The following is a 23217-nucleotide window of genomic DNA, read 5'->3' as shown; positions in this document are numbered from 1 at the left end:
AGATGATTAAATTGATGTAGAAATGTTAATGTGATGTATAAAAAACTGACAAGTAAGACTTAGGATAAGTAAAACAAGTTAGAGTAACTGCATATTCAAACTTACATGGCACTGAGAATCGTTATCCTTGTGGCATATTTAATCAACTTTCTACATTTTTCTATAAATAGATTCCAAGTAGCAAAATAATGTATACTGAGGTAACGCGCATTAACTATCCTATTGTATATCAACAATAATAACAATAAGACACCAAAACTAAAAAACATAAGGGCTGACATATATGACCACACAAAACTTTTGTGAAAGAACACCATGAACAGAATAAAAAGTCAAATGACAAAAAAGATGAAATTGTAACACATGTGACAGTAAAAGAAAAGGGATACCATTAATATATAAAGAGTTCACATATTCAATATAGGTACCAACAGAAAAACCAGTGGAGGATAGAATAAGCAATAAATGAAAATTACTAAACAAAACAATAAAAGCAAATGGCATATAAACATTTTAAAAATACAAACATTAAAATATACTAAATCTTAATAATTAAAGAAACAAATCTTTTCAAATAAGATAGAAATTTTCACCTATCAGATAGGCTAAGACTAAAAAAACTGACAACGGGTCTGCAATCCTAGCACTTTGGAAGGCCGAGGTGAGCATATTGCTTGAACCCAGGAGTTTGAGATCATCCTGGGTGACACGGTGAAACCCCAGCTCTACAAAAAAAATACAAAAAAATTTAGCTGGGCATGGTGGCACCTGCCATGCCTGTAGTCCCCATAGTAGCAGCTACTTGAGAGGATAATGTGGGAGGATCACCTGAGCCTGGGAGGTTAAGGCTGCAGTGAGCCGTGATTGTGCCACTGCATGCCAGCCTGAGCTACAGAGTGTGATCCTGTCTCAAATAAAAACAAAAACAAAAACAGCAACAACAAGAACAAAAAAAAAACACCCGATAATGCCTGTATTGGTAGTTTGTGATGAGAGGTCCACTCTCATTAATTCCTTTCTGGAGAGTATTTTATAATACATAACTGATTTTAAATGTGTATGTCACTTGACCTAGGAAATTAATGTGTAGGAATTTAATCCAAATAAGAAGTCAGGTAAGTGTGTAAATAAACATACTGGAGAATTATCATAGCAAAAATAGAAAACAACCTACATATCCAGCAACAGATTAATGTTTAAATAAATAAATAAATAAATAATCTGTATAATTGTTTAAGAGAATCAAGAAGATCTATATGGTTGACATAAGACAGTTATTTTATATTGTTAACAGGGGAAAAAAAGCCAGCAGGTTAAGCATTTTCATTCATTGGCCATTCAGGATTCCTCATCTACAAAGAATTTATTTACACATTTTTCTCTTGAGTTCTTTTTCTTACTGATTTGTAGGAGCTCCTTATATATTCTGAGTATTAGTGTTTTGTTTGCCTTATTTAGCAAAGCCTTCCTCACATGAAGAGGCAGTCATTTAACTGTATTCTGATGCTTTTTGCACACATACTTTTTTAACACATATGGTAAAAAATCTGTTAACTTTTACTTTATGAATTTATTCCTAGGTAATTATATATGTTCCTATAGTTTCTTAAAGCATTTTTAAGCTTTTGGTTTTACCTTTAGCTGTTGAATCCTCCTGGAGAGCACTGCTTTATGAAAAATAGGAAAACTCTGCTCAGCTTCACTCTTAATCAGGGATATACAAATTAAAACAAGAAATACAATTTTTCATCCATAGATTAGCATAACTTAAAAAAATGATAATATCTTATATTGGGGGAGAAGGAGAAGAAACAAATTCCCCCATGGATGGTTGATAAGGGTGTACATGCAGTATTTTTGCATGAGCAGAGGAGAAGCCTGACAATGAATGTTTATCAAAATTATAAATGTCAGAAGAGAGTGGGGGCCAATATTCAACATTCTTAAAGAAAAGAATTTTCAACCCAGAATTTCATATCCAGCCAAACTAAGCTTCATAAGTGAAGGAGGAATAAAATACTTTACAGACAAGCAAATGCTGAGAGATTTTGTCACCACCAGGCCTGCCTTACAAGAACTCCTGAAGGAAGCACTAAACATGGAAAGGAACAACCGGTACCAGCCGCTGCAAAATCATGCCAAAATGTAAAGACCATCGAGACTAGGAAGAAACTGCATCAACTAATGAGCAAAATCACCAGCTAACATCATAATGACAGGATCAAATTCACACATAACAATATTAACTTTAAATGTAAATGGACTAAATTCTCCAATTAAAAGACACAGACTGGCAAGTTGGATAAAGAGTCAAGACCCATCAGTGTGCTGTATTCAGGAAACCCATCTCATGTGCAGAGACACACATAGGCTCAAAATAAAAGGATGGAGGAAGATCTACCAAGCAAATGGAAAACAAAAAAAGGCAGGGGTTGCAATCCTAGTCTCTGATAAAACAGACTTTAAACCAACAAAGATCAAAAGAGACAAAGAAGGCCATTACATAATGGTAAAGGGATCAATTCAACAAGAGGAGCTAACTATCCTAAATATATATGCACCCAATACAGGAGCACCAAGATTCATAAAGCAAGTCCTGAGTGACCTACAAAGAGACTTAGACTCCCACACATTAATAATGGGAGACTTTAACACCCCACTGTCAACATTAGACAGATCAACGAGACAGAAAGTCAACAAGGATACCCAGGAATTGAACTCAGCTCTGCACCAAGCGGACCTAATAGACATCTACAGAACTCTCCACCCCAAATCAACAGAATATACATTTTTTTCAGCACCACACCACACCTATTCCAAAATTGACCACATAGTTGGAAGTAAAGCTCTCCTCAGCAAATGTAAAAGAACAGATATTATAACAAACTATCTCTCAGACCACAGTGCAATCAAACTAGAACTCAGGATTAAAAATCTCACTCAAAACCGCTCAACTACATGGAAACTGAACAACCTGCTCCTGAATGACTACTGGGTACATAACGAAATGAAGGCAGAAATAAAGATGTTCTTTGAAACCAACGAGAACAAAGACACAACATACCAGAATCTCTGGGATGCATTCAAAGCAGTGTGTAGAGGGAAATTTATAGCACTAAATGCCCACAAGAGAAAGCAGGAAAGATCCAAAATTGACACCCTAACATCACAATTAAAAGAACTAGAAAAGCAAGAGCAAACACATTCAAAAGCTAGCAGAAGGCAAGAAATAACTAAAATCAGAGCAGAACTGAAGGAAATAGAGACACAAAAAACCCTTCAAAAAATCAATGAATCCAGGAGCTGGTTTTTTGAAAGGATCAACAAAATTGATAGACCGCTAGCAAGACTAATAAAGAAAAAAAGAGAGAAGAATCAAATAGACACAATAAAAAATGATAAAGGGGATATCACCACCGATCCCACAGAAATACAAACTACCATCAGAGAATACTACAAACACCTCTACGCAAATAAACTAGAAAATCTAGAAGAAATGGATACATTCCTCGACACATACACTCTCCCAAGACTAAACCAGGAAGAAGTTGAATCTCTGAATAGACCAATAACAGGAGCTGAAATTGTGGCAATAATCAATAGTTTACCAACCAAAAAGAGTCCAGGACCAGATGGATTCACAGCCGAATTCTACCAGAGGTACAAGGAGGAACTGGTACCATTCCTTCTGAAACTATTCCAATCAATAGAAAAAGAGGGAATCCTCCCTAACTCATTTTATGAGGCCAGCATCATTCTGATACCAAAGCCAGGCAGAGACACAACCAAAAAAGAGAATTTTAGACCAATATCCTTGATGAACATTGATGCAAAAATCCTCAATAAAATACTGGCAAACCGAATCCAGCAGCACATCAAAAAGCTTATCCACCATGATCAAGTGGGCTTCATCCCTGGGATGCAAGGCTGGTTCAATATACGCAAATCAATAAATGTAATCCAGCATATAAACAGAGCCAAAGACAAAAACCACATGATTATCTCAATAGATGCAGAAAAAGCCTTTGACAAAATTCAACAACCCTTCATGCTAAAAACTCTCAATAAATTAGGTATTGATGGGATGTATTTCAAAATAATAAGAGCTATCTATGACAAACCCACAGCCAATATCATACTGAATGGGCAAAAACTGGAAGCATTCCCTTTGAAAACTGGCACAAGACAGGGATGCCCTCTCTCACCGCTCCTATTCAACATAGTGTTGGAAGTTCTGGCCAGGGCAATCAGGCAGGAGAAGGAAATAAAGGGTATTCAATTAGGAAAAGAGGAAGTCAAATTGTCCCTGTTTGCAGACGACATGATTGTATATCTAGAAAACCCCATTGTCTCAGCCCAAAATCTCCTTAAGCTGATAAGCAACTTCAGCAAAGTCTCAGGATACAAAATCAATGTACAGAAATCACAAGCATTCTTATACACCAACAACAGACAAACAGAGAGCCAAATCATGAGTGAACTCCCATTCACAATTGCTTCAAAGAGAATAAAATACCTAGGAATCCAACTTACAAGGGATGTGAAGGACCTCTTCAAGGAGAACTACAAACCACTGCTCAAGGAAATAAAAGAGGATACAAACAAATGGAAGAACATTCCATGCTCATGGGTAGGAAGAATCAATATCGTGAAAATGGCCATACTGCCCAAGGTCATTTACAGATTCAATGCCATCCCCATCAAGCTACCAATGACTTTCTTCACAGAATTGGAAAAAACTACTTTAAAGTTCATATGGAACCAAAAAAGAGCCCGCATCGCCAAGTCAATCCTAAGCCAAAAGAACAAAGCTGGAGGCATCACACTACCTGACTTCAAACTATACTACAAGGCTACAGTAACCAAAACAGCATGGTACTGGTACCAAAACAGAGATATAGATCAATGGAACAGAACAGAGCCCTCAGAAATAATGCCGCATATCTACAACTATCTGATCTTTGACAAACCTGAGAAAAACAAGCAATGGGGAAAGGATTCCCTATTTAATAAATGGTGCTGGGAAAACTGGCTAGCCATATGTAGAAAGCTGAAACTGGATCCCTTCCTTACACCTTATACAAAAATCAATTCAAGATGGATTAAAGATTTAAACGTTAGACCTAAAACCATAAAAACCCTAGAAGAAAACCTAGGCATTACCATTCAGGACATAGGCATGGGCAAGGACTTCATGTCCAAAACACCAAGAGCAATGGCAACAAAAGACAAAATTGACAAATGGGATCTAATTAAACTAAAGAGCTTCTGCACAGCAAAAGAAACTACCATCAGAGTGAACAGGCAACCTACAACATGGGAGAAAATTTTCGCAACCTACTCATCTGACAAAGGGCTAATATCCAGAATCTACAATGAACTCAAACAAATTTACAAGAAAAAAACAAACAACCCCATCAAAAAGTGGGCAAAGGACATGAACAGACACTTCTCAAAAGAAGACATTTATGCAGCCAAAAAACACATGAAAAAATGCTCATCATCACTGGGCATCAGAGAAATGCAAATCAAAACCACTATGAGATATCATCTCACACCAGTTAGAATGGCAATCATTAAAAAGTCAGGAAACAACAGGTGCTGGAGAGGATGTGGAGAAATAGGAACACTTTTACACTGTTGGTGGGACTGTAAACTAGTTCAACCATTGTGGAAGTCAGTGTGGCGATTCCTCAGGGATCTAGAACTAGAAATACCATTTGACCCAGCCATCCCATTACTGGGTATATACCCAAAGGACTATAAATCATGCTGCTATAAAGACACATGCACACGTATGTTTACTGCGGCATTATTCACAATAGCAAAGACTTGGAACCAACCCAAATGTCCAACAATAATAGACTGGATTAAGAAAATGTGGCACATATACACCATGGAATACTATGCAGCCATAAAAAATGATGAGTTCATGTCCTTTGTAGGGACATGGATGAAATTGGAAACCATCATTCTCAGTAAACTATCGCAAGAACAAAAAACCAAACACTGCATATTCTCACTCATAGGTGGGAATTGAACAATGAGATCACATGGACACAGGAAGGGGAATATCACACTCTGGGGAATGTTGTGGGGTTGGGGGAGGGGGGAGGGATAGCATTGGGAGATATACCTAATGCTAGATGACAAGTTAGTGGGTGCAGTGCACCAGAATGGCACATGTATACATATGTAACTAACCTGCACATTGTGCACATGTACCCTAAAACTTAAAGTATAATAAAAAAAAAATGTAAAAAAAAAAAAATAAAAAAAATAAAAAAAAAATAAAACACTCAAAAAAAAAAAAAAAAAGAAGGTAGGAAGTGTGTCAGAATAAATGACAAACTGCCCACAGCCATAAATTTGGTTCAGAGTGAGTTCGATTTCACTTTCATAAGGCATTTGTATTGACAAAGCTGTAATAATTGTTTTTCTTCTGGGTTGACCAGGTCTCAAAGAAACACAAAACCAAAAAAATCCCAATCCCCTGCTCCAAATCTCATCATATTATGTCATAAGGAATACCTAAAGAGAGGATTCAGAAAGCCCCAACTCAGTTCCCAGATGAATCAAGACTTTCATGAAGACTTGATTAAGACTGCATTCGTTTTGTTTGTAGTTTTGCTCTTCTTCAGAAAAAACCCTTCATTTCACTTAATTGTTTGGCAGGGCTTCCAGCAAATCTGATAAAAGTTGTCTTTTGAAGTGCTGCTCACTATTTCTTTTAACCCTTAGCAAACATTCATAGAGTTAAGTATGTCTTTGGTTACTACTTGAATTGTGTAAAATACAACATGATTCAGTGCAGCCAACTCAAAATGAAACTCTGAAATTGAATTCACTTCTTTTCTTCTTCTTCTTTTTAACCTTTTATGCTTGGAACCTAATAGTACCTGAAAGCAGGGAGGAGACAGTACAGTGAGGAAAAGCATCTGACAAGGCCAGTTGGGGCAGAGGATGGGAAGGATGGAGACACCTTGGTTTGGAAGGCTAGGAAGCAGGCAAAGACTGGCTGTCACTTCAAATCACCAACCGGGCCCACTGATTCCATCTACAATCCTAACCCACCTCCTCGGGACTCCCTATGCCTTCCTACCAGTGAAATGCGAAATAGCAGCACCTACCACAGCCAAGAGAGCACTTAACACAACAGCAGTTTATGGACACGAAGAAGAGAAAGAGAAGTGAGAATAAAGAGGAAAATGATGTTGATCTAAAAGTCTCACTCTGGTCCCTTTTATAATAGATATTTTACTTTGAAATAAACAGATTTTGATGACACTTTGCTTTTTAAGATTCAGTGCTCTTTATTCATATTGTAAAAAGTATCAAAACTCTTTGTCTCTGGTGGATAGCACTTAGAAGTATCCAGTGTAATTGGACTTCGTTATGTATTCAGTGTTGTATCAAGGAAGTAAATCATCTGCAAGCCAAAATAGACTGCTTTCCATTTTCTAAACTAGAAGTTAGAGTGCTGATTCCTTTTCCAAAGGTGTCTGGGTGTATCAACTTTTATTCAAAGAAGGGACTGAAATGAGGCTTTAAAATAATTTACAAGTAAACATCAGAACTTCTATTTCAAAGAGTTTTCTGTTTCAAGGATGATCAAGCAGCTAGCTAGAGTAGGGTAGGAGGAAACACCTCAAGAGGAGTTAGGGTAGCAGGTGAGTGCTTAGAGATTCCTTACTCTCCCTTCCTGTGTCCCAATTCATTGAGACAAGTTGTTCCTAGACAGTTTTTTTTTTTTTTTGGCTTAATCCTTTTATCCCCAGCCAAGAACAAATAAAGGTGTTTCTTAATAGAACTTACAGAGAATTTAAAGGACAGCATTTTGGAAATTCCTATCATGCTACATTTATTTGTAGTATGATACATTTATTTGTGGCTATCTATGAAATTGATGTTATTAAAGCTCCCAAGCAGCCTCTTCCAGAGGCCAAAGTTGTGATTGGTTTTGGCTATGCTCAACGGCTTCAAGTGTAATCCTCTGCAATAAGAGGTCACTATCAGAACAGTCACTTCTTGATCACTGGACATGTAAAAGGCAAGCTACAAGCTTACTGAGTTTCATACATTTTTCTATACTTACTTGGAGAAAATATATTTTCTATATTTACTTTTTGATCTGTAGTTTAAATGGCTAATTTGTTCTTTTTCTTATGTAGCCACAAAAGCAAAAGTAGTCCATGAAGGCTCTATAAAGCCTGCAAGTTAAATTGTGAAGGAATCTAGATCCATTAAACATCATAATAATTCAATGTCGGCCGGGCATGGTGGCTCACGCCTGTAATCCCAGCACTTTGGGAGGCCGAGGCGGGCGGATCACAAGGTCAGGAGATCGAGATCATCCTGGCTAACACAGTGAAACCCCATCTCTACTAAAAATACAAAAAATTAGCCGGGCGTGGTGGCGGGCGCCTGTAGTCCCAGCTACTAGGGAGGCTGAGGCAGGAGAACGGTGTGAACCCGGGAGGCAGAGCTTGCAGTGAGCCGAGATCGCACCACTGCAGTCCAGCCTGGGTGACAGAGCAAGACTCTGTCTCAAAAAAAAAAAATATAATAATAATAATAATAATAATAATAATAATAATCCAATGTCAGGACAGCAAAAATCAACCAAGAAACCAGTTCCAAATTGCTCTGGATGCAAGGTAAGTGCCACCATCTCCCTGTGGATATCCAGACCTTTGGCTAACTCTATAAGCAGTATTTCACATGCTCTGCGATTCTGTACCTACTCTGCACGTCATAAGATGTGATGGGAAGGGCAAGAGATTTCCTGGTTTGAAACCCCAGGTCTGCAGTCCGTAGTAACAGGAAAAGGAAGGGATTAAATTGGCTGCTGGAATGTTTGAACATCAATGTCCACTTGCTCTTACTTTTAGAACCAAGTCTTTCATATCTTGCTAGAAGGAAGTGTATTCTTTATACTTAATGAATATTAAGTATAACCAGCAGATAATATGTGAAATATCAATTCAATTAATTCCCTTTAATTCATTTTATGTGCTGCTCTGTGTTGTCCTTGATCTCTTTCTTATTAAAATTTGGTTGTTTCATATTAAATTCTAATGTGGCCAACATTTGATTAAAATTCAGCACAAGTAAGCACAAGGTGCTATTCAGTGAAAAAAAAAAAAAAAAATGAAGTCACATATCCAAGGAAGATCAACTTAATCCCAACTGTAAACCTGTTTTCTGCTCTAAGCAAAGTTGGGTTTTGTAACATTAAAGCTAATCACTGCCTTTAAATGATTCCCCCCATTTTCATTTGTTTTAAGTAAATGTTGATGATTACAATGGGAGTCACAAAGGCCAGGGCACTAATCTTTTCCTCATGTCTAAAAATGAAAGTTTCCCTTTTAATACTAATAATCACTGAAGTCCCAACTTACGTTTGAATAATGTTTCATATTTCCACGTAATTTCATAAATATCACCTCACTTGAAACTCAGATTTAACCATTAATTGACTAACAGCAGATATTATTAAACCATTTTAGAGATTAGAAAACTAAAGCACCAAGAAATTTAGTTGTTTGCATGAAAGAGCTTTGGCATTAGAAACAAGGCTAAAAGTCAAGATTTCTGATTTCTGTTCTAATACCCTTCCTCATATAATATTATTTCCCTCAGTTGGTTGGGTCATTTCTTATTTAACCTTCTCATCACCTTTCTCTCTGAGTGATACACTAGAATGCCTCTCATTTAAGAGATCTACTTTCTTGCTAATTCCTGTCAAAGTAATAATTTTATTTCATATTATTAGCCAGCAAGCAATGTTCACAGCAGCTAAATTTCCAGATAAATGTTTAGAGTGTGATCATTATGACATTAAAGTCACAGGTTAATTCTAAGCCTTTCCAGGGATATTAACAAAACCTTTAATTCTAAAGAGGCATATAATTCAATCTTTTTCTTAAAGTCACAATAACTAAATGAAATCAAGATATGATTTATGAGGTGTAAGAAGCCATTTTATGATTTTTCAACTGTTCGTTTACTCAAATGTCTTTGGCATATTTCTACAGTCCTATTCATGAAAGGATAAAAAAAACCCCTCAATTACTGTAACTGAAAAATTTCAAACCACAATAGCTAGAATTACATTGAAATGATATGCATTATTTTACCATTTACAACCACTACTTTAAAAAAACACTTAAAGATATTAACAATGATGACAAAAGCAACAATATTTATTAATAGTCATTGAGCCTTGTGCCATACACTTAGCTAAGAACTTCGCAAACATTGTTTAATCCTAATAGCAACACTAGGAGGCTGCTACCAGCATTATTCTTATATCATAGACAAGGAAACTGAGGCATAAACAGGTTAAATAACTTGCCTAAGGTCACACAGCTGTAAGGAGTAGAATCAGGATTAAAACTTACTACCGAGAGGTCTAATCCTGAGCTCTCATAGGACTCCATATTTCAAGTTTGACTCTTCATTAGACCTTTGGCATTTATAAAACTTCAAAATGCAGAAATTGTCCCATATTAGATAACCTATCTTAAACATTACAGTATCCTACACAGAAGTGTGCTATGACCTACTTTTTCAGTATGATACATTCAAATAAACTTTAACTTCTGTATTTTAGTCTAGTTGATGTTTGAAAAGATACAATCAGGTAAATAAGTTGCAAGATGGCAGAAGTAACTGTTTTCAGTTGGTTTCTTTGTTAGGTCCTAGCACACATTAATGGGTAACAAGATATTGCACTAAGGAGTTAGTTAAATTCCCTCAGAACCGTTCAATGCCTTCACATTTGACCAGATGGCACAGCCATTTCTTCAAGAACAAACAAAAAAGCCCCAAACAAACAAGAAGAAAAATGACTTTTTGAGGCTGCCTTGGGCTGCATAGTCAAGACATGAGGCAATTTCAAATCTGGACTCCATTACCTTAAACAAAACAAATACCAATTTTTAAATATTTATAAACACAACTAATACGATTATGTTAAAAACAACTACATACATCTTTATTTAAATGAGAACTGCCAATAATACAGCTGCTATGTATAAAGGTGCTGGCAGAAGATCTCATTTCTGTTAGAGGTTGCTCCAGGTGGGAAGGGTATGGAAGAGCCTATTGCCACATTAGTCTAATATTTCTAAAAAGAAGTTAACTCAAAGACTTACTATCTACTTGGAAAATCATTTGAAGTAGATTATTAATATTAATATTCATAAAAAATTCAAGTTGATAATTTAGTTTTTAAACAATGTTTTTAAATTAAGGATGAAAAGCATATTGCTATGTATAGCTTAAAGATACAGTCAGCAAATTTAGGACTAGTAAATTATGCAGAATATGAATTATACTCTATTAATAGGACTTTCAAAATTATAAGTAATTATCATAATTTTAATTTTGCTTTAGCTTTGTAAAACAGATTTAGATGTAGGTATAGATTCCACTTATTTATCCTGGGAAGTATCTCAAATAGGTTTTTAAATATATATGTTTAAAGTCATCCCTTGTTGTTCACAGGGGACTGGTTCCAAGACCTCCTGTGGATACCACATTCCACAGATATCCCAGTCCCTGATATAAAATGACCTGGTATTTGCATTATAGCCTATTTATATCCTACTGTATACTTTAAATCATCTCTAGAATACTTATAATACCTAATACAATATAAGTGCTATGTAAATAGTTGTTATGCTGTATTGTTTAGAGGATAATAAGAAAAAAAGTCTGTACATGTCCTGTAAAGATGCAATTTTGTTTGGAATACTTTTGATCTATGGTTGGTTGAATCCACAGATGTGGAACCCATGAATACTGAGGGCCAATTTTATACAGTAATCCCCTGCCCTTATCTGTGGTTTCAGTTACCTGCAATTACCTATGGTCTGAAAATATATTTTGAGAGAGAAAGAGAGACCACATTCACATAACTTTTATTAGAGTGTATTGTTGTAATTGTATTATTTTGTTATTTATTATTGTTGTCAATCTCTCATTGTGCCAAATGTATAAATCAAACTTTATCATAGGTATGTATGTGTAGGAAAAAACAGTACATATAAGGGTCAGTACTATCCACAATTTGAGGCCCCAATGGGGATCTTGGAACATGTTCCCTGTGGATAAGGGACATTACTACAGAGTATACACATATATTTAACTATACATATATATTTTAAAATTGTATATATCAGTCACATGCGCTGGGGAAGGCAGGTTGACAAGAAGGGCAATGAATCTCACAGCATTTTCCCCTGCTAACTTGATTTGATAGTATATGAAAGGAATGCCCTGAGGAATGCAGAGAGAGAACACCATTGCTGCCCTCTGAGTGTGTGCTTATTGGTGACACGGGAAGAATCAAGTTAATGCTGACAACTCCTTGGGAGCAGTAATTACTGATTAGGCTATATGTAGCTGATCTGTGCTCAAGATGTAAAGATATAAAAGTATCACTTTTAGAGGAAATCCCCTATTAAGTTTCCCAGAAAACCAAGTCCTGGCTAATGGACTAGAAAACATTATTATTATTTTTAAATGGCAGGATTTCTGGTGCCAGCCCAGACTGGAATAACCTCACTGCAGCCTAACTCTCATGCTGCTTACAATTAAAAACCTCGTAAAAGACACAAAAAGCAAATAAATACCTGAAAATTCTGAAAAGTAAATCAGACCAATGCAGATTGGAGAGGAAAGTCCAACTTGTGGCTATAACCGATGTTGTGATGAATTTCCCAGTTCATGTTGTTTTGTGTCTTCTTTTATAAGTTTAACTCGAGAGTGAGCCCTATATTGTGGTGCACAGTGAAGGTAAGGACACATCCAAAGCTCCAACAGGAATATTGTCTGGAAATTAAGGCCCCTGTGGTTTCAAGAGTGTAGGGGAAATCTTGTTGCTTTTCTTTTCTTATTTTTTCTCTCTCTCCTGGCTTTGCCCTGAGGGTGGACCCAATATCCAATGTGTGTGTGTGTGTGTGTGTGTGTGTGTGTGTGTCTGTGTGTGTAGAGGGGACTGTTACAGTGGTGGCAGTGACACAGGCATTTAAGACTTTAAGCAGCTGTTACAACTGTATTTCATGAAGTAAAGGTAAACACACCTGAAATGAATTGAAATGTAAGTTCTTAACAGATAAATAAGAACTACAAAAAAGAACCAAATGGAAATTTTAGAAGTGAAAAATTTAATAGAAATTATCCAATCTGAAGAGTGGGGGAAAAAAATGAGAGTCTTAGAGATTTATATGACAATATTAAAAAGCTTAACACTTGAATTCCAAAAGGAGAAGAGAAAGAGATTGGTGCAGAAAGACTATTTGAAGAAAAAAGGGCCAAAAGTTCTCCAATTTGATAAACAAAACCAAAACAATATACCCATAAATTTACAGTCAAGAAGATCAGAGAACCCCACACAGGATAGAATCAAAGAAACCAAGTCCAGACACACAATAATCAACCTACAGAAAACTAAAGATAAGCAGGTGTCTTGAAAACAGCTAGAGAAAAACAACACATTACAAATATGGAAACAGTAATTGGAATGAACATGGATTCCTCATCAGAAACCACAGGGGACAGAAGAACATGAAATACTATCTCTAAAGTGCTAGAAGACATGTCAACCCAGAATTTTACATCCAGCAAAAATATCCTTTAGGAATGAGAGAAAAAAAAAAAGGTACTCGCAGATGAAGGAAAACAGTATTTATTGCTAGCAGCTCTGCTCTAAAAGAAATGCAAAAGGAAGTTCCTAATGCTGAAGAAAAATGTACCAGAGGGAAACCTGGAGCTCTGGGGATAAAGGAATAGCACTGAACATGGTAAATGGCTGGGAATACAAAAGACCACTTTCCCCCTCTTCAGTTCTTTAAAATATGTAAGATTACTGAAACAAAGATCAAAATCTTATCTGGTAGGGTTTTGAATATATAGATGTAATATTTATGACAATTATAAATGGAAGACAGTAAAGGAACCTATGTAGTTGTAAAGCTCTCCCATCTTCCTTTAAGTGATGAAATATTACCTCTAAATAGAGTGTGAATGATTAGACATGCATACTGGAAACCCCAGAGCAACCACTAAAATATATTACAAAGAAATATAGCCAAAAGGCAAATTCATAAATTAAAATATTTAAAAATATTCTGAATCACAGCTAAAGCTGAATATATAACTAATAAAAAATCAATAACTTTAAAGATGTATCTAAACAGTTTTTCTTAAGCCATCACATACAACTGACACTAGCTTTTCTAAATTGCTTCTCTGGAACTTAAATAAAGGTCATAGGCTTTATTTAATTAATGTAAGTGTTTCACAACCCTCCATGGCATGAAGATCTTTATTCTGCTAAACCTTCATAATTAATCATAATAAGTATGGTTATCACATGAAGCAAGGTGCCTGAAGGCAGAAACTGAGTCTTATTACTGGTTTTTCAGAGTCTTGCCCATGTCTGATAAACAGCAGGTGCTCACATTCAGCGAATGAATGAATATTCCCAAAATATGTCTGCTGTATAAATGAAAGCACAATAGGAATAAGATGTTCTTCTGAAGTAATAAGTCAAGCTGATTGTATAAGACAGGAGGGAAGATGTAATTTTAAAAGCCAGACTGATTAAAGTAGTCACCTTGGTATATTACACTGTATTCCTACAACACTCAAAGGATTTTCAATATTCACTTTTGGGCTCTTCATTATAGTTGCCTGAATATGTCAAATTAAACCAAATCTTCATAATTTAATGTCAAAAGTATTTCCATCTTTCTAGAATCACCCAGAGCCATGCTTTAATAATGAATAATGCCCATGATCGAGTGACAATTTTTAAGACCCTTATGAATTTTAGAATAAAAATCTCTTGAGTTGACCAGCGTTATCTGTGTAGGTCCCCTGTGCCTGAATTTTTTTGTGATATTCTTACAAATTAATGAGATAAATAAATTATTAGTTAAATAAAACCTTTGACATATATTCTTTTTATAGTTACATAAGAACTATGATTTTACCTTTTCTGAAAATTATTAAACCTTTTTTTTTTTTTTTACAGTCTCGCTCTCTCGCCCAGGCTGGAGTGCAATGGTGTGATCTTGGCTCACTGCAACCTCTGCCTCCCAGGTTCAAGTGATTCTTCCTTTTTAAGTGATTCTTCCGCCTCAGCCTCCTGAGTACCTGGGATTACAGGCACCCACCATCATGCCCAGCTAATTTTTGTATTTTTGTAGAGACGGGGTTTAACCATGTTGGCCAGGCTGGTCTCGAACTCCTGACCTCAGATGATCTGCCCACCTCGGCCTCCCAATGTGCTGGAATTACAGAAGTGAGCCAACCACGCCCAGCCATGAAAACTTTTTAAAGAGTAAAACAAAATCCTTTTTTTCCATATGATTTATATATAAAGGAACATGAGCACATATAATAATGGTTTATGACTTGTATAGAAAACAATAAACAATGACAAGCCACATTGTGCTAGGATTTTTTTTTAATAATCAAATGTTATTGTCCTCTCAAAACAAAACAACCCAGAAAGCCAATATCTCTATAACAACCTCACAGGTATTTTTGAAATGTGACAATGGGGCAATTATTGAGATGCGTGTTATGTTAGGCTATTTTTGCATTATATAAAGGAATACCTGAGACAGTAATTTACAAAGAAAAAAGATATATTTGGATTATGGCTCTGCAGGCGGTACACTGCACTAACATCTGCTTGGCTTCTAGTGAGGTCTCAGGAAGCTATGATCACGGCAGAAAGCAAAGGGGAAAGCCAGCGCATCACATGGGGAGAGACGGAGCAAGGTAGTGGGGAGGCGCCACATTCTTTAAACAACCACATCTTTCATGAACCCAGAGCAAGAACTCACTTATCACTAAAAGGATGGTACTAAACCATTCATGAGGAATCTGCCCCTACAATCTAAACACTTCCCAGTAGGCCTTACCTTCAACACTGAGAGTCACATTTCAAGATGAGATTTGGAGGGGATAAACATCCAAACCAAATCATACAATCATACATATGTGCAAAAATTGCTATTGGCCAGTTGCCATTGGAGTTACCTTATAGAAAAGAATAAATTATTTTGTGTTTGAGACAGGGTCTCACTCTGTCATCCAGGCTGCAGTAAAGTGATGCAATCTCGGTTTACTGCAGCCTTGACTTCCCAGGCTCAGGTGATCCTCCCACCTCAGCCTTCTCAATAGCTCAGACTACAGGTGCATGCCACTGCAACTGGTGGCAATTACAATTTTTTGTAATTTTTTGTAGAGATGGGGTCTCACTATGTTGTCTAGGCTAGTCTTGGACTCCTTAGCTCAAGTGATCCACCCACTTTGGCCTCCCAAAGTGCTGAGATTACAAATGTGAGACACAGTGCCCACCCAAAAAGAATCTTAATATCCAGAGAAAAAGTATGAACACTGTGGAAACACATGACATGTTACTTCTTTCACTTTTAACTTATGATGACTTTAACTTTTCCTGGACCTTTCTTAGAACATTAGCTTCATGGTAATATCTCTTTTAGTCCCTCCAATTTAAAGACACTGCAATGACTCCTTCACTTTAGAATGCAGAAATGGAGCTAGCCACCCCCAACTTACTGCTCTCTCTGCTTCCCTCCCCATGAATGTTAGCATTATAGCCATTTATATTTTTCTCTTTTTTCTTATCCATAAGGTTACTATCTCAGGGCTTCCAGAAAACACTGGTTATGGAACAGTGCTTTTTTCAGGAAAGAAAGTACTACATAAAGTGTTTCTGGATAGCCAAATTGGTAATGGGACTTAGACAATTCATTCAAGTGGACAAATATAAAACACATTTCCAGATCAGTTTTTGAAAAATAATTTCATTAACATTTAATAAAACTTATATATTTAAAACTCTGAATAAACTAATTAGTGCTCCACTAGAATATCAAAGGAAATCTGCATCTTCAAAACAAATCAAAATAAATTTCTACCTGATACTGTAGAGCCTTACAGGTGTCAACTCCATGAAGCCAAAGCCGAATTACAGAATTCCAAATTACAGAATGATGAAACTTCAGAACTGGAATGGACTTTGTTGATATCTATTATAATCATCACATTTTACAGATAAGAAAACAGAAAGTCAAAGAAGTAAACTGCCTAAGATCACTTTACTAATTGATGGCAGGGCCATGAATAAAAATCCCAGGTTTTCTGCCTCCTAGTTAAGTATTCTTTTCACTATATGGTACTGACAGCTAAAATAGTAGCAGCACACATTTATGAGGGCCTAGGCCTGCTGGCTCAATGCTAAGTACTTTAGAATTATTCATGAATTATCTCTTTTCATTTCCATAAGTGCATAATGATATAGGTATACATGTAAGTGACAGAATTTGAACCCAGGTTTTCCATACCTGAGTACTGTGTAATCACATCACAGACACAGTTAACATACAAATTCACCAGTTAAAACTTAGACAGGAATCTTTTGCATGGTCTGAAGTGGGACAATAGAGGCTGACTGAGAGAACCTCCAATTCAGATCCTTCTTTTCAGGGGACCCATAGAGGTTGAGAGTCTAGACTCAGGAGTCCAACACTTCTTAGCTTTGAATTGTAGCTCTGTTTATTGCTAGGTCTGTGACCTTGGGGAAGTTACTTAACTTCTCTAAACCTTAGTTTCCTAATCTCTAAGACAGTACATTTCCCATAGAGTTGTCATTAGCATGAAACGAGATAATGCATTAAAGCAGTTAGGACAATGCCTGGCACAGGGTGATCACTCAATAAATGCTAGTTGAATTTTATTTTTAGCCATTGTATTTTAATTACTTGCCTCCTTTTGGGTCTTCTGAAAAAAATTTCCCTAGATCACTAAGTTCATTTTTAAGAAGTATTATCATGCATATTGATAACTTTTGCTTATTACTAACCAAGAGTCATACTACTGAGATAATATAAATGTTCAAGTAGATGCATTCTGTGTAGGGAAAGGCATCCATGAGAATATTATGCAGAAAATGCTCCTTAGAAGGTATGTGAGCCTTTTTCCTCCTACATTTACCCCCCACCCCTATATTAAATCTGGCCCATGACCACCACTCTAGCTTCATGTACCAAAATTGGGTTCCACGTCAGTTTACATACAAGGATTTTTCCCCCCTTTAAACAAGTGCTCTATTATTTTAACCTAGAAATTGATTATAATTCAAATGCCTATCTTTGGTATGAGCTCTTATAACTTTGCTGAATACAGACTTAGATGAAAATGTATAAACACATGATTTGGGAGTATATCAATAAAACAGACTGAAGCCAATCTGCTGTTACAATTTCAGAAAGTGGAAACAAGTCCATCATTGGCAGTTCTTTTCTATTACTGTGGACCCTGGCTTGCCTCAGTTTAACAGTTTCAAAGGTTGAGGTTATATACAGAGTATCCTTAGGTTGGGCTTGAAGTAAGCAAAATGAGGCTTCTGTGATCTCTGCATATCTACAAATTTAGGAAGAGGTCATAGCTGTTCCTCTCGGCCCCTTTCCCCCTCCTACTTTCCTCTGCCTCTCCCAATGATTTTTAGTACGGGCCACCCACCTATAGAGCGACTGTAGCTGAGTGAACTTAATGAAGGGCTGAGAATTAAGAATTCATCTCCTAATCCTGCACTTAAGTTTTGGCTAACGCCAAGCAGACTTGCAAGCAGGTATCAGGTATATAGGCATGAGTTCTTGAATCACATAACATGTTCCACTATACCAGCATCTCCCACATTTTCATTGCCCCTGAAGTACCTGTTATATCACAGGCACCCAGTAAATGAGAATATATTTGAGAAAGAGAGCAGTTGTTGCTGGTAAGGGTTTAACAAATGGCTCTTGGTGTAGGAGAGTTGATATGATTGAGTTTGCAAGCATCTGTGGCATAAATACTTTCACCATGGCCAATTTAAGCTACTAGTAGTTTAACAACTGTCTTGCAAAGTTCCTGAGTCTAACAATCAGCTCTTTTGACCCATTATGAGCTGCACAGGAGAGAGGGCCAGCAAGCAGCCTGGGGGTAACCCTAGGTTACTCCTCAGCAACTGGCTAGTTACCCCTTTCTTAAAGCAGGGGACTTGCACTAAACCCTGGCCTAGAGCTCCTTTGATCCTATTTCCTCAGGCTGAATCCTGATTCCCACACCTGCCATCTACCTTTCAGGATCCTGCTGTGCAAAATGGTCCTTCTTAATGGCAAGAATGAACAAACCTGAACTCCAGATTAGATACATTGTCTAAATGCCTCACTGCTGGCTTCCACCTACTGGATGGGACCAGCTGAAAGCAATAAAATGCCTGAACTATTCCTGAGCTTGCTACAGCCCTCTTTGAATACTGAATCTTAGGTGACCCAGCTACCCTCTCCAGTTTTTTTTGGCCAAATCTCCAAATCTACATTAACTCAGGGAAAGGGTATACTGTCACCTTGCTTGACTCCACTGGCCCTTGTTACTTAATAACTTGTATGTCTTAAATCTGAACCCTGCTCACTTTCCTAGTCTCAACAGGCAAAAAGCTTTGGAAGTTTCATATAATTATTATAATTAGAATAAGGAAGGGATGGGTTGGCCAGCAAGAGCGAATTAGCCAACATCAATATATTTTCTGTAGATGTACAAAAATCTTTAAATAATCTTTATTAATAAACCTTCTCAATTACATTTAATACGATGCTATTGCATCAAGATGATTACATCAAAAGAATACCAAAAACAAACTTCATCTTCTAAGGCTTTTCTTTTTTAATCTGAATAGAAGCATTAACATGGAAAGCATACCTATGGGCCATTAATATGAAAACGAGCTATGCTTTCCAAACACTGGAAATTGTTAAGCATCTCTATAGTCAAGAAAGAGTTCCTGATTCATTCAGTTCCTGGAAAAAAAATGAATATTCAGAGGCATAGTAAGAATACTAAGCTAAACCTCAATACATTTCAAACATTTACTTAAACAGGATTCAGCTGTGGAACATGAACTTTCCATATTCTGTAGAGAAAAGACTTTTGTCTGCCAGCTGTTTCTGTTTAATCAATCTGGAAACTATGGGAATACAACTTATTAGATAGTAATTATTAGCACTCCAGTAAGTTTGAAGGTTCTTACCTATACATTTGTAATCAGAGGCCACCCCTTTAAGCACAGCATCAAAAATGGATACTTCCACTCGCTGCTTTCTGTGGTGACAACTCAGAAGCAAGGAAGGTTGGGACACAATAAAGTATAGAAAAGGCTCTAGCTGTAAGTCACCAGTTCCTCTTCGACCAGGCTGCCGAACAATAGTTATACCAAGTGCTTGTCTAGCAGATGACCTTGTGGATGCATGAAGACTTTCAAGAGAGAGGACCCCTATTTTTTTCCCTGAAGGAAAAGAAATGCTGCTCCTTAAGAGATCTTCTGCTGTCACCGTGGAAATACATGCCTGGTTGGGCTTAGCAACATCTGAATCAACTTCTGGGAGATTTAATGAACTCTTGTCTGTTTTTTCATTATTCTTCTGTTCTTGTGATTTCGATTTGGATAAGGCCATACAGGAATAGGTCATTAGTGAGATTCTACTTGCAGTAATAAATATGTCAAAGGGAATAAAATTTAGATTTTTTACAATTGATGACTGGCGTGAGGGACGGGCAATGCGATGCTGACTGGCACCACTGTGCTGCTCTATTTGCACTATTCTGATTTTAACACTGTCACTGCCAATTCCACTATCCTGAGCACCACTGTAGCGAGATGAGGTTTCAGCCATGCCTCCATCAAATATATCCACTTTTTTCTGTTCTTGTTTAGAGATCTGTAAGAAAAAAGTAAAATATTTCAAACTAGTTACATGCCAAGTGTCATATAAACAATGTTATATAAACATGTTGTCAAAGAGAAAATTTTAAAAACAAGTCTAGTATAACTTAAAACAGTAATCAGAAAAATAGAATAGGTGCCTATTTTCTACACCAGACCCCTAAAATCACCTAAAAATGCCAAGGAAATACTTGAGAAAAAGCATCTAATGTTCATTTCCATCATTAAAATATATTTTTGAATGTCAGATCTTCTTTCTTTGCATTAATACAGAATAGCATATATATTTTAAAATGTCTCTTTAAAGAATTATTTTAATACATACTTTTATAGTGATTTCCCAAGCAATATAATAAACTGTCTGCAAAATCATGATTACTGGTGGTTGAAATTACATTTTACGTAGAAGTAGTTTATGCTATACTCCTTACCTTTCTTATAAAACTGATTTATAGGTTTTTGGACAGTAAGAAAGGGAAAAATCAGTAGTCCTAAATTATGAAGGACAAAGAAAAGTACACTAAAATAAATGCATGCCATTTCAAAAGATGTTTATTTTCTCCTACTACAATAGGACTTAAAACAAGGACAAATATAAGTGATAAAGTAAAATCAAGTCAGTTATTAAGTAATTAAAACCCTTGAGCATAGATTTTTCCTTTGTGCAATAAAGGCTACTAGTTCTCAAAATTTTCCACCAATGACTCCCCACGTATAGAACAAAGAGCAACTTGGTGGCAGCAAGAGTTATAATCATTTGGCTCCAAGAACATCAGTTCCTCTTTCTTAGACTGCCTAACCATCAGTCTGCAACTTGCTATTCTGCACCTAGATATTTTACTTGCTTTTTCAACAGAATTATTAAGGTAACCATAAAAAATCCATAAGAGTAAAAAAAACTACCCCACCCCATCTTATCACCAAACATAACCAATAGTAATATTTCATGGCTCTTCCTTTCAGTCTTTGTTTCCTACCTATGCACAGGTTTGCTTCACTTGTATCCCTTTATGGTTGTAATGATACCATAGGGACAAATTGATAACTCAAATTTTGACATGCTAATGTACTCTTCATAAATATAATTTTTAAAAGCTGCATAACATTTCATTTAGTGTTAGGAACAATTTGTTCTACCATTCCCATATAACTGGATATTCAAGATTTCAATTAGTGCTGACAAACACCTAGTAATATTTTCTCAGGACAGACAGGCTACTAGAAGTGAAATTATTAGGCCAGGTGCAGTGATTCACACTGGTAATCCCAGCACTTTGGGAGGCTGAGGTGGGAAGACTGCTTGAGTCCAGGGGTTCGAGACCAGGCTGGGCAACATGACAAAACCTTATCTCTACAAAAAATATGAAGAATTAGCCAGGCCTGGTGGTGTGCCCCTGTGGTCCCAGCTACTTAGGAAGCTGATGGCTTGAGCCTGGGAGGTGGTGTTTGCAGTGAACCGAGATCATGCCACCGCACTCCAGCCTGGGTGACAGAGTGAGACCCTATCTCAAAAACAAAAACAAAAAAATTTTTAAAAAGTGGAATTATTAGGCAAATGGTACGAAAAAGTTTAAAGTTACTGAATATCGTCAAACATCTATCCAAAAAGGCTGCACTAAGTTACATTACTATCAGCGATAAAAAATGTCTCCCAAAGTACTGGGTAACTGGGTATTGCTTATTATTATTATTATTATTATTACTATTTTTAAAGAGAGAGTCTTGTTCTGTTGCCCAGGTTGGAGTGCAGTGGTGTGATCATAGCTCACTGCAGCCTACAACCCCTCAGTGGTGGCTCAAGGAAGCCTCCCATTTCAGCCTTCTGAGGAGCTAGGATTACAGGCATGCACCACCATGGCTGGCTTATTTTTACATTTTTTGTAGAAATGAGGTCTCATAGTGTAGCCCAACCTGGTCTCAAACTCCTGGCCTCAAGCAATCCTCCTGCCTCAGCCTCCCAAAGCTGCTTATTATTTTAAAAATTCCTTAATTTGATTGGTAAAAAAAAAACATATATTTTTATATATAAGAAATAATATATATATGCAATAACATATATATATAACAACTTATGTAAGAATAAGTCAAGAAAGTGAGGTAATCCTCATTAAAATTCTTTTAAGAATATTTCTTGTTAATTGGTTTTTATAGTTGTTGAGAAAGTCACATTGTTAGAGAAATCCAGCATTAGCTATTTGAAACAAAAAGGACTTGTTTCTGTCCTTTGAAGACACCATATTCTTTCAAACTATGCAGTCTATACTGTGCTCTTTCCTTTCTTGGAGTGCCCCTCTGAGCTTGCTGTAGCTGATGAACATTTAGTTATCCATCAAGATAAGTGACATTTGTCCAAGAACTGTTCTCTCACTCTTTTCCTTCTTGGTGATCTTAGTAGTTCACTTATA

At 36.5% G+C, this 23217-nt stretch overlaps 1 protein-coding gene and 1 long non-coding RNA gene across 15 annotated transcripts in view; one reads left to right on the top strand and one right to left on the bottom strand.

Annotated features, from left to right (window-relative positions):
* Positions 1-7181, top strand: part of LOC134759110 (uncharacterized) — a 37095-nt gene extending 29914 nt beyond the window's left edge. The window contains exon 3 of the long non-coding RNA XR_010135018.1: positions 6897-7181. This is a non-coding gene — a long non-coding RNA (uncharacterized lncRNA). The remainder of the gene's footprint in view (positions 1-6896) is intronic.
* The window catches only part of VPS13B (vacuolar protein sorting 13 homolog B), an 869944-nt gene that overhangs the window by 213541 nt on the left and 633186 nt on the right, over positions 1-23217 (bottom strand). For all 14 annotated transcript variants that reach the window (XM_031013639.3, XM_055348088.2, XM_031013638.3 and 11 more), the window contains exon 34: positions 20120-20807. In XM_031013639.3, coding sequence (XP_030869499.3) covers positions 20120-20807 — 688 coding nt within the window. The remainder of the gene's footprint in view (positions 1-20119; positions 20808-23217) is intronic.

Source organism: Gorilla gorilla, chromosome 7 (assembly GCF_029281585.2).
Source record: "Gorilla gorilla gorilla isolate KB3781 chromosome 7, NHGRI_mGorGor1-v2.1_pri, whole genome shotgun sequence".
Taxonomy (NCBI): Eukaryota; Metazoa; Chordata; class Mammalia; order Primates; family Hominidae; genus Gorilla; species Gorilla gorilla.
The sequence above is the reverse complement of the archived record's forward strand: the minus strand, read 5'-3'. Positions and strand labels throughout refer to the sequence as shown.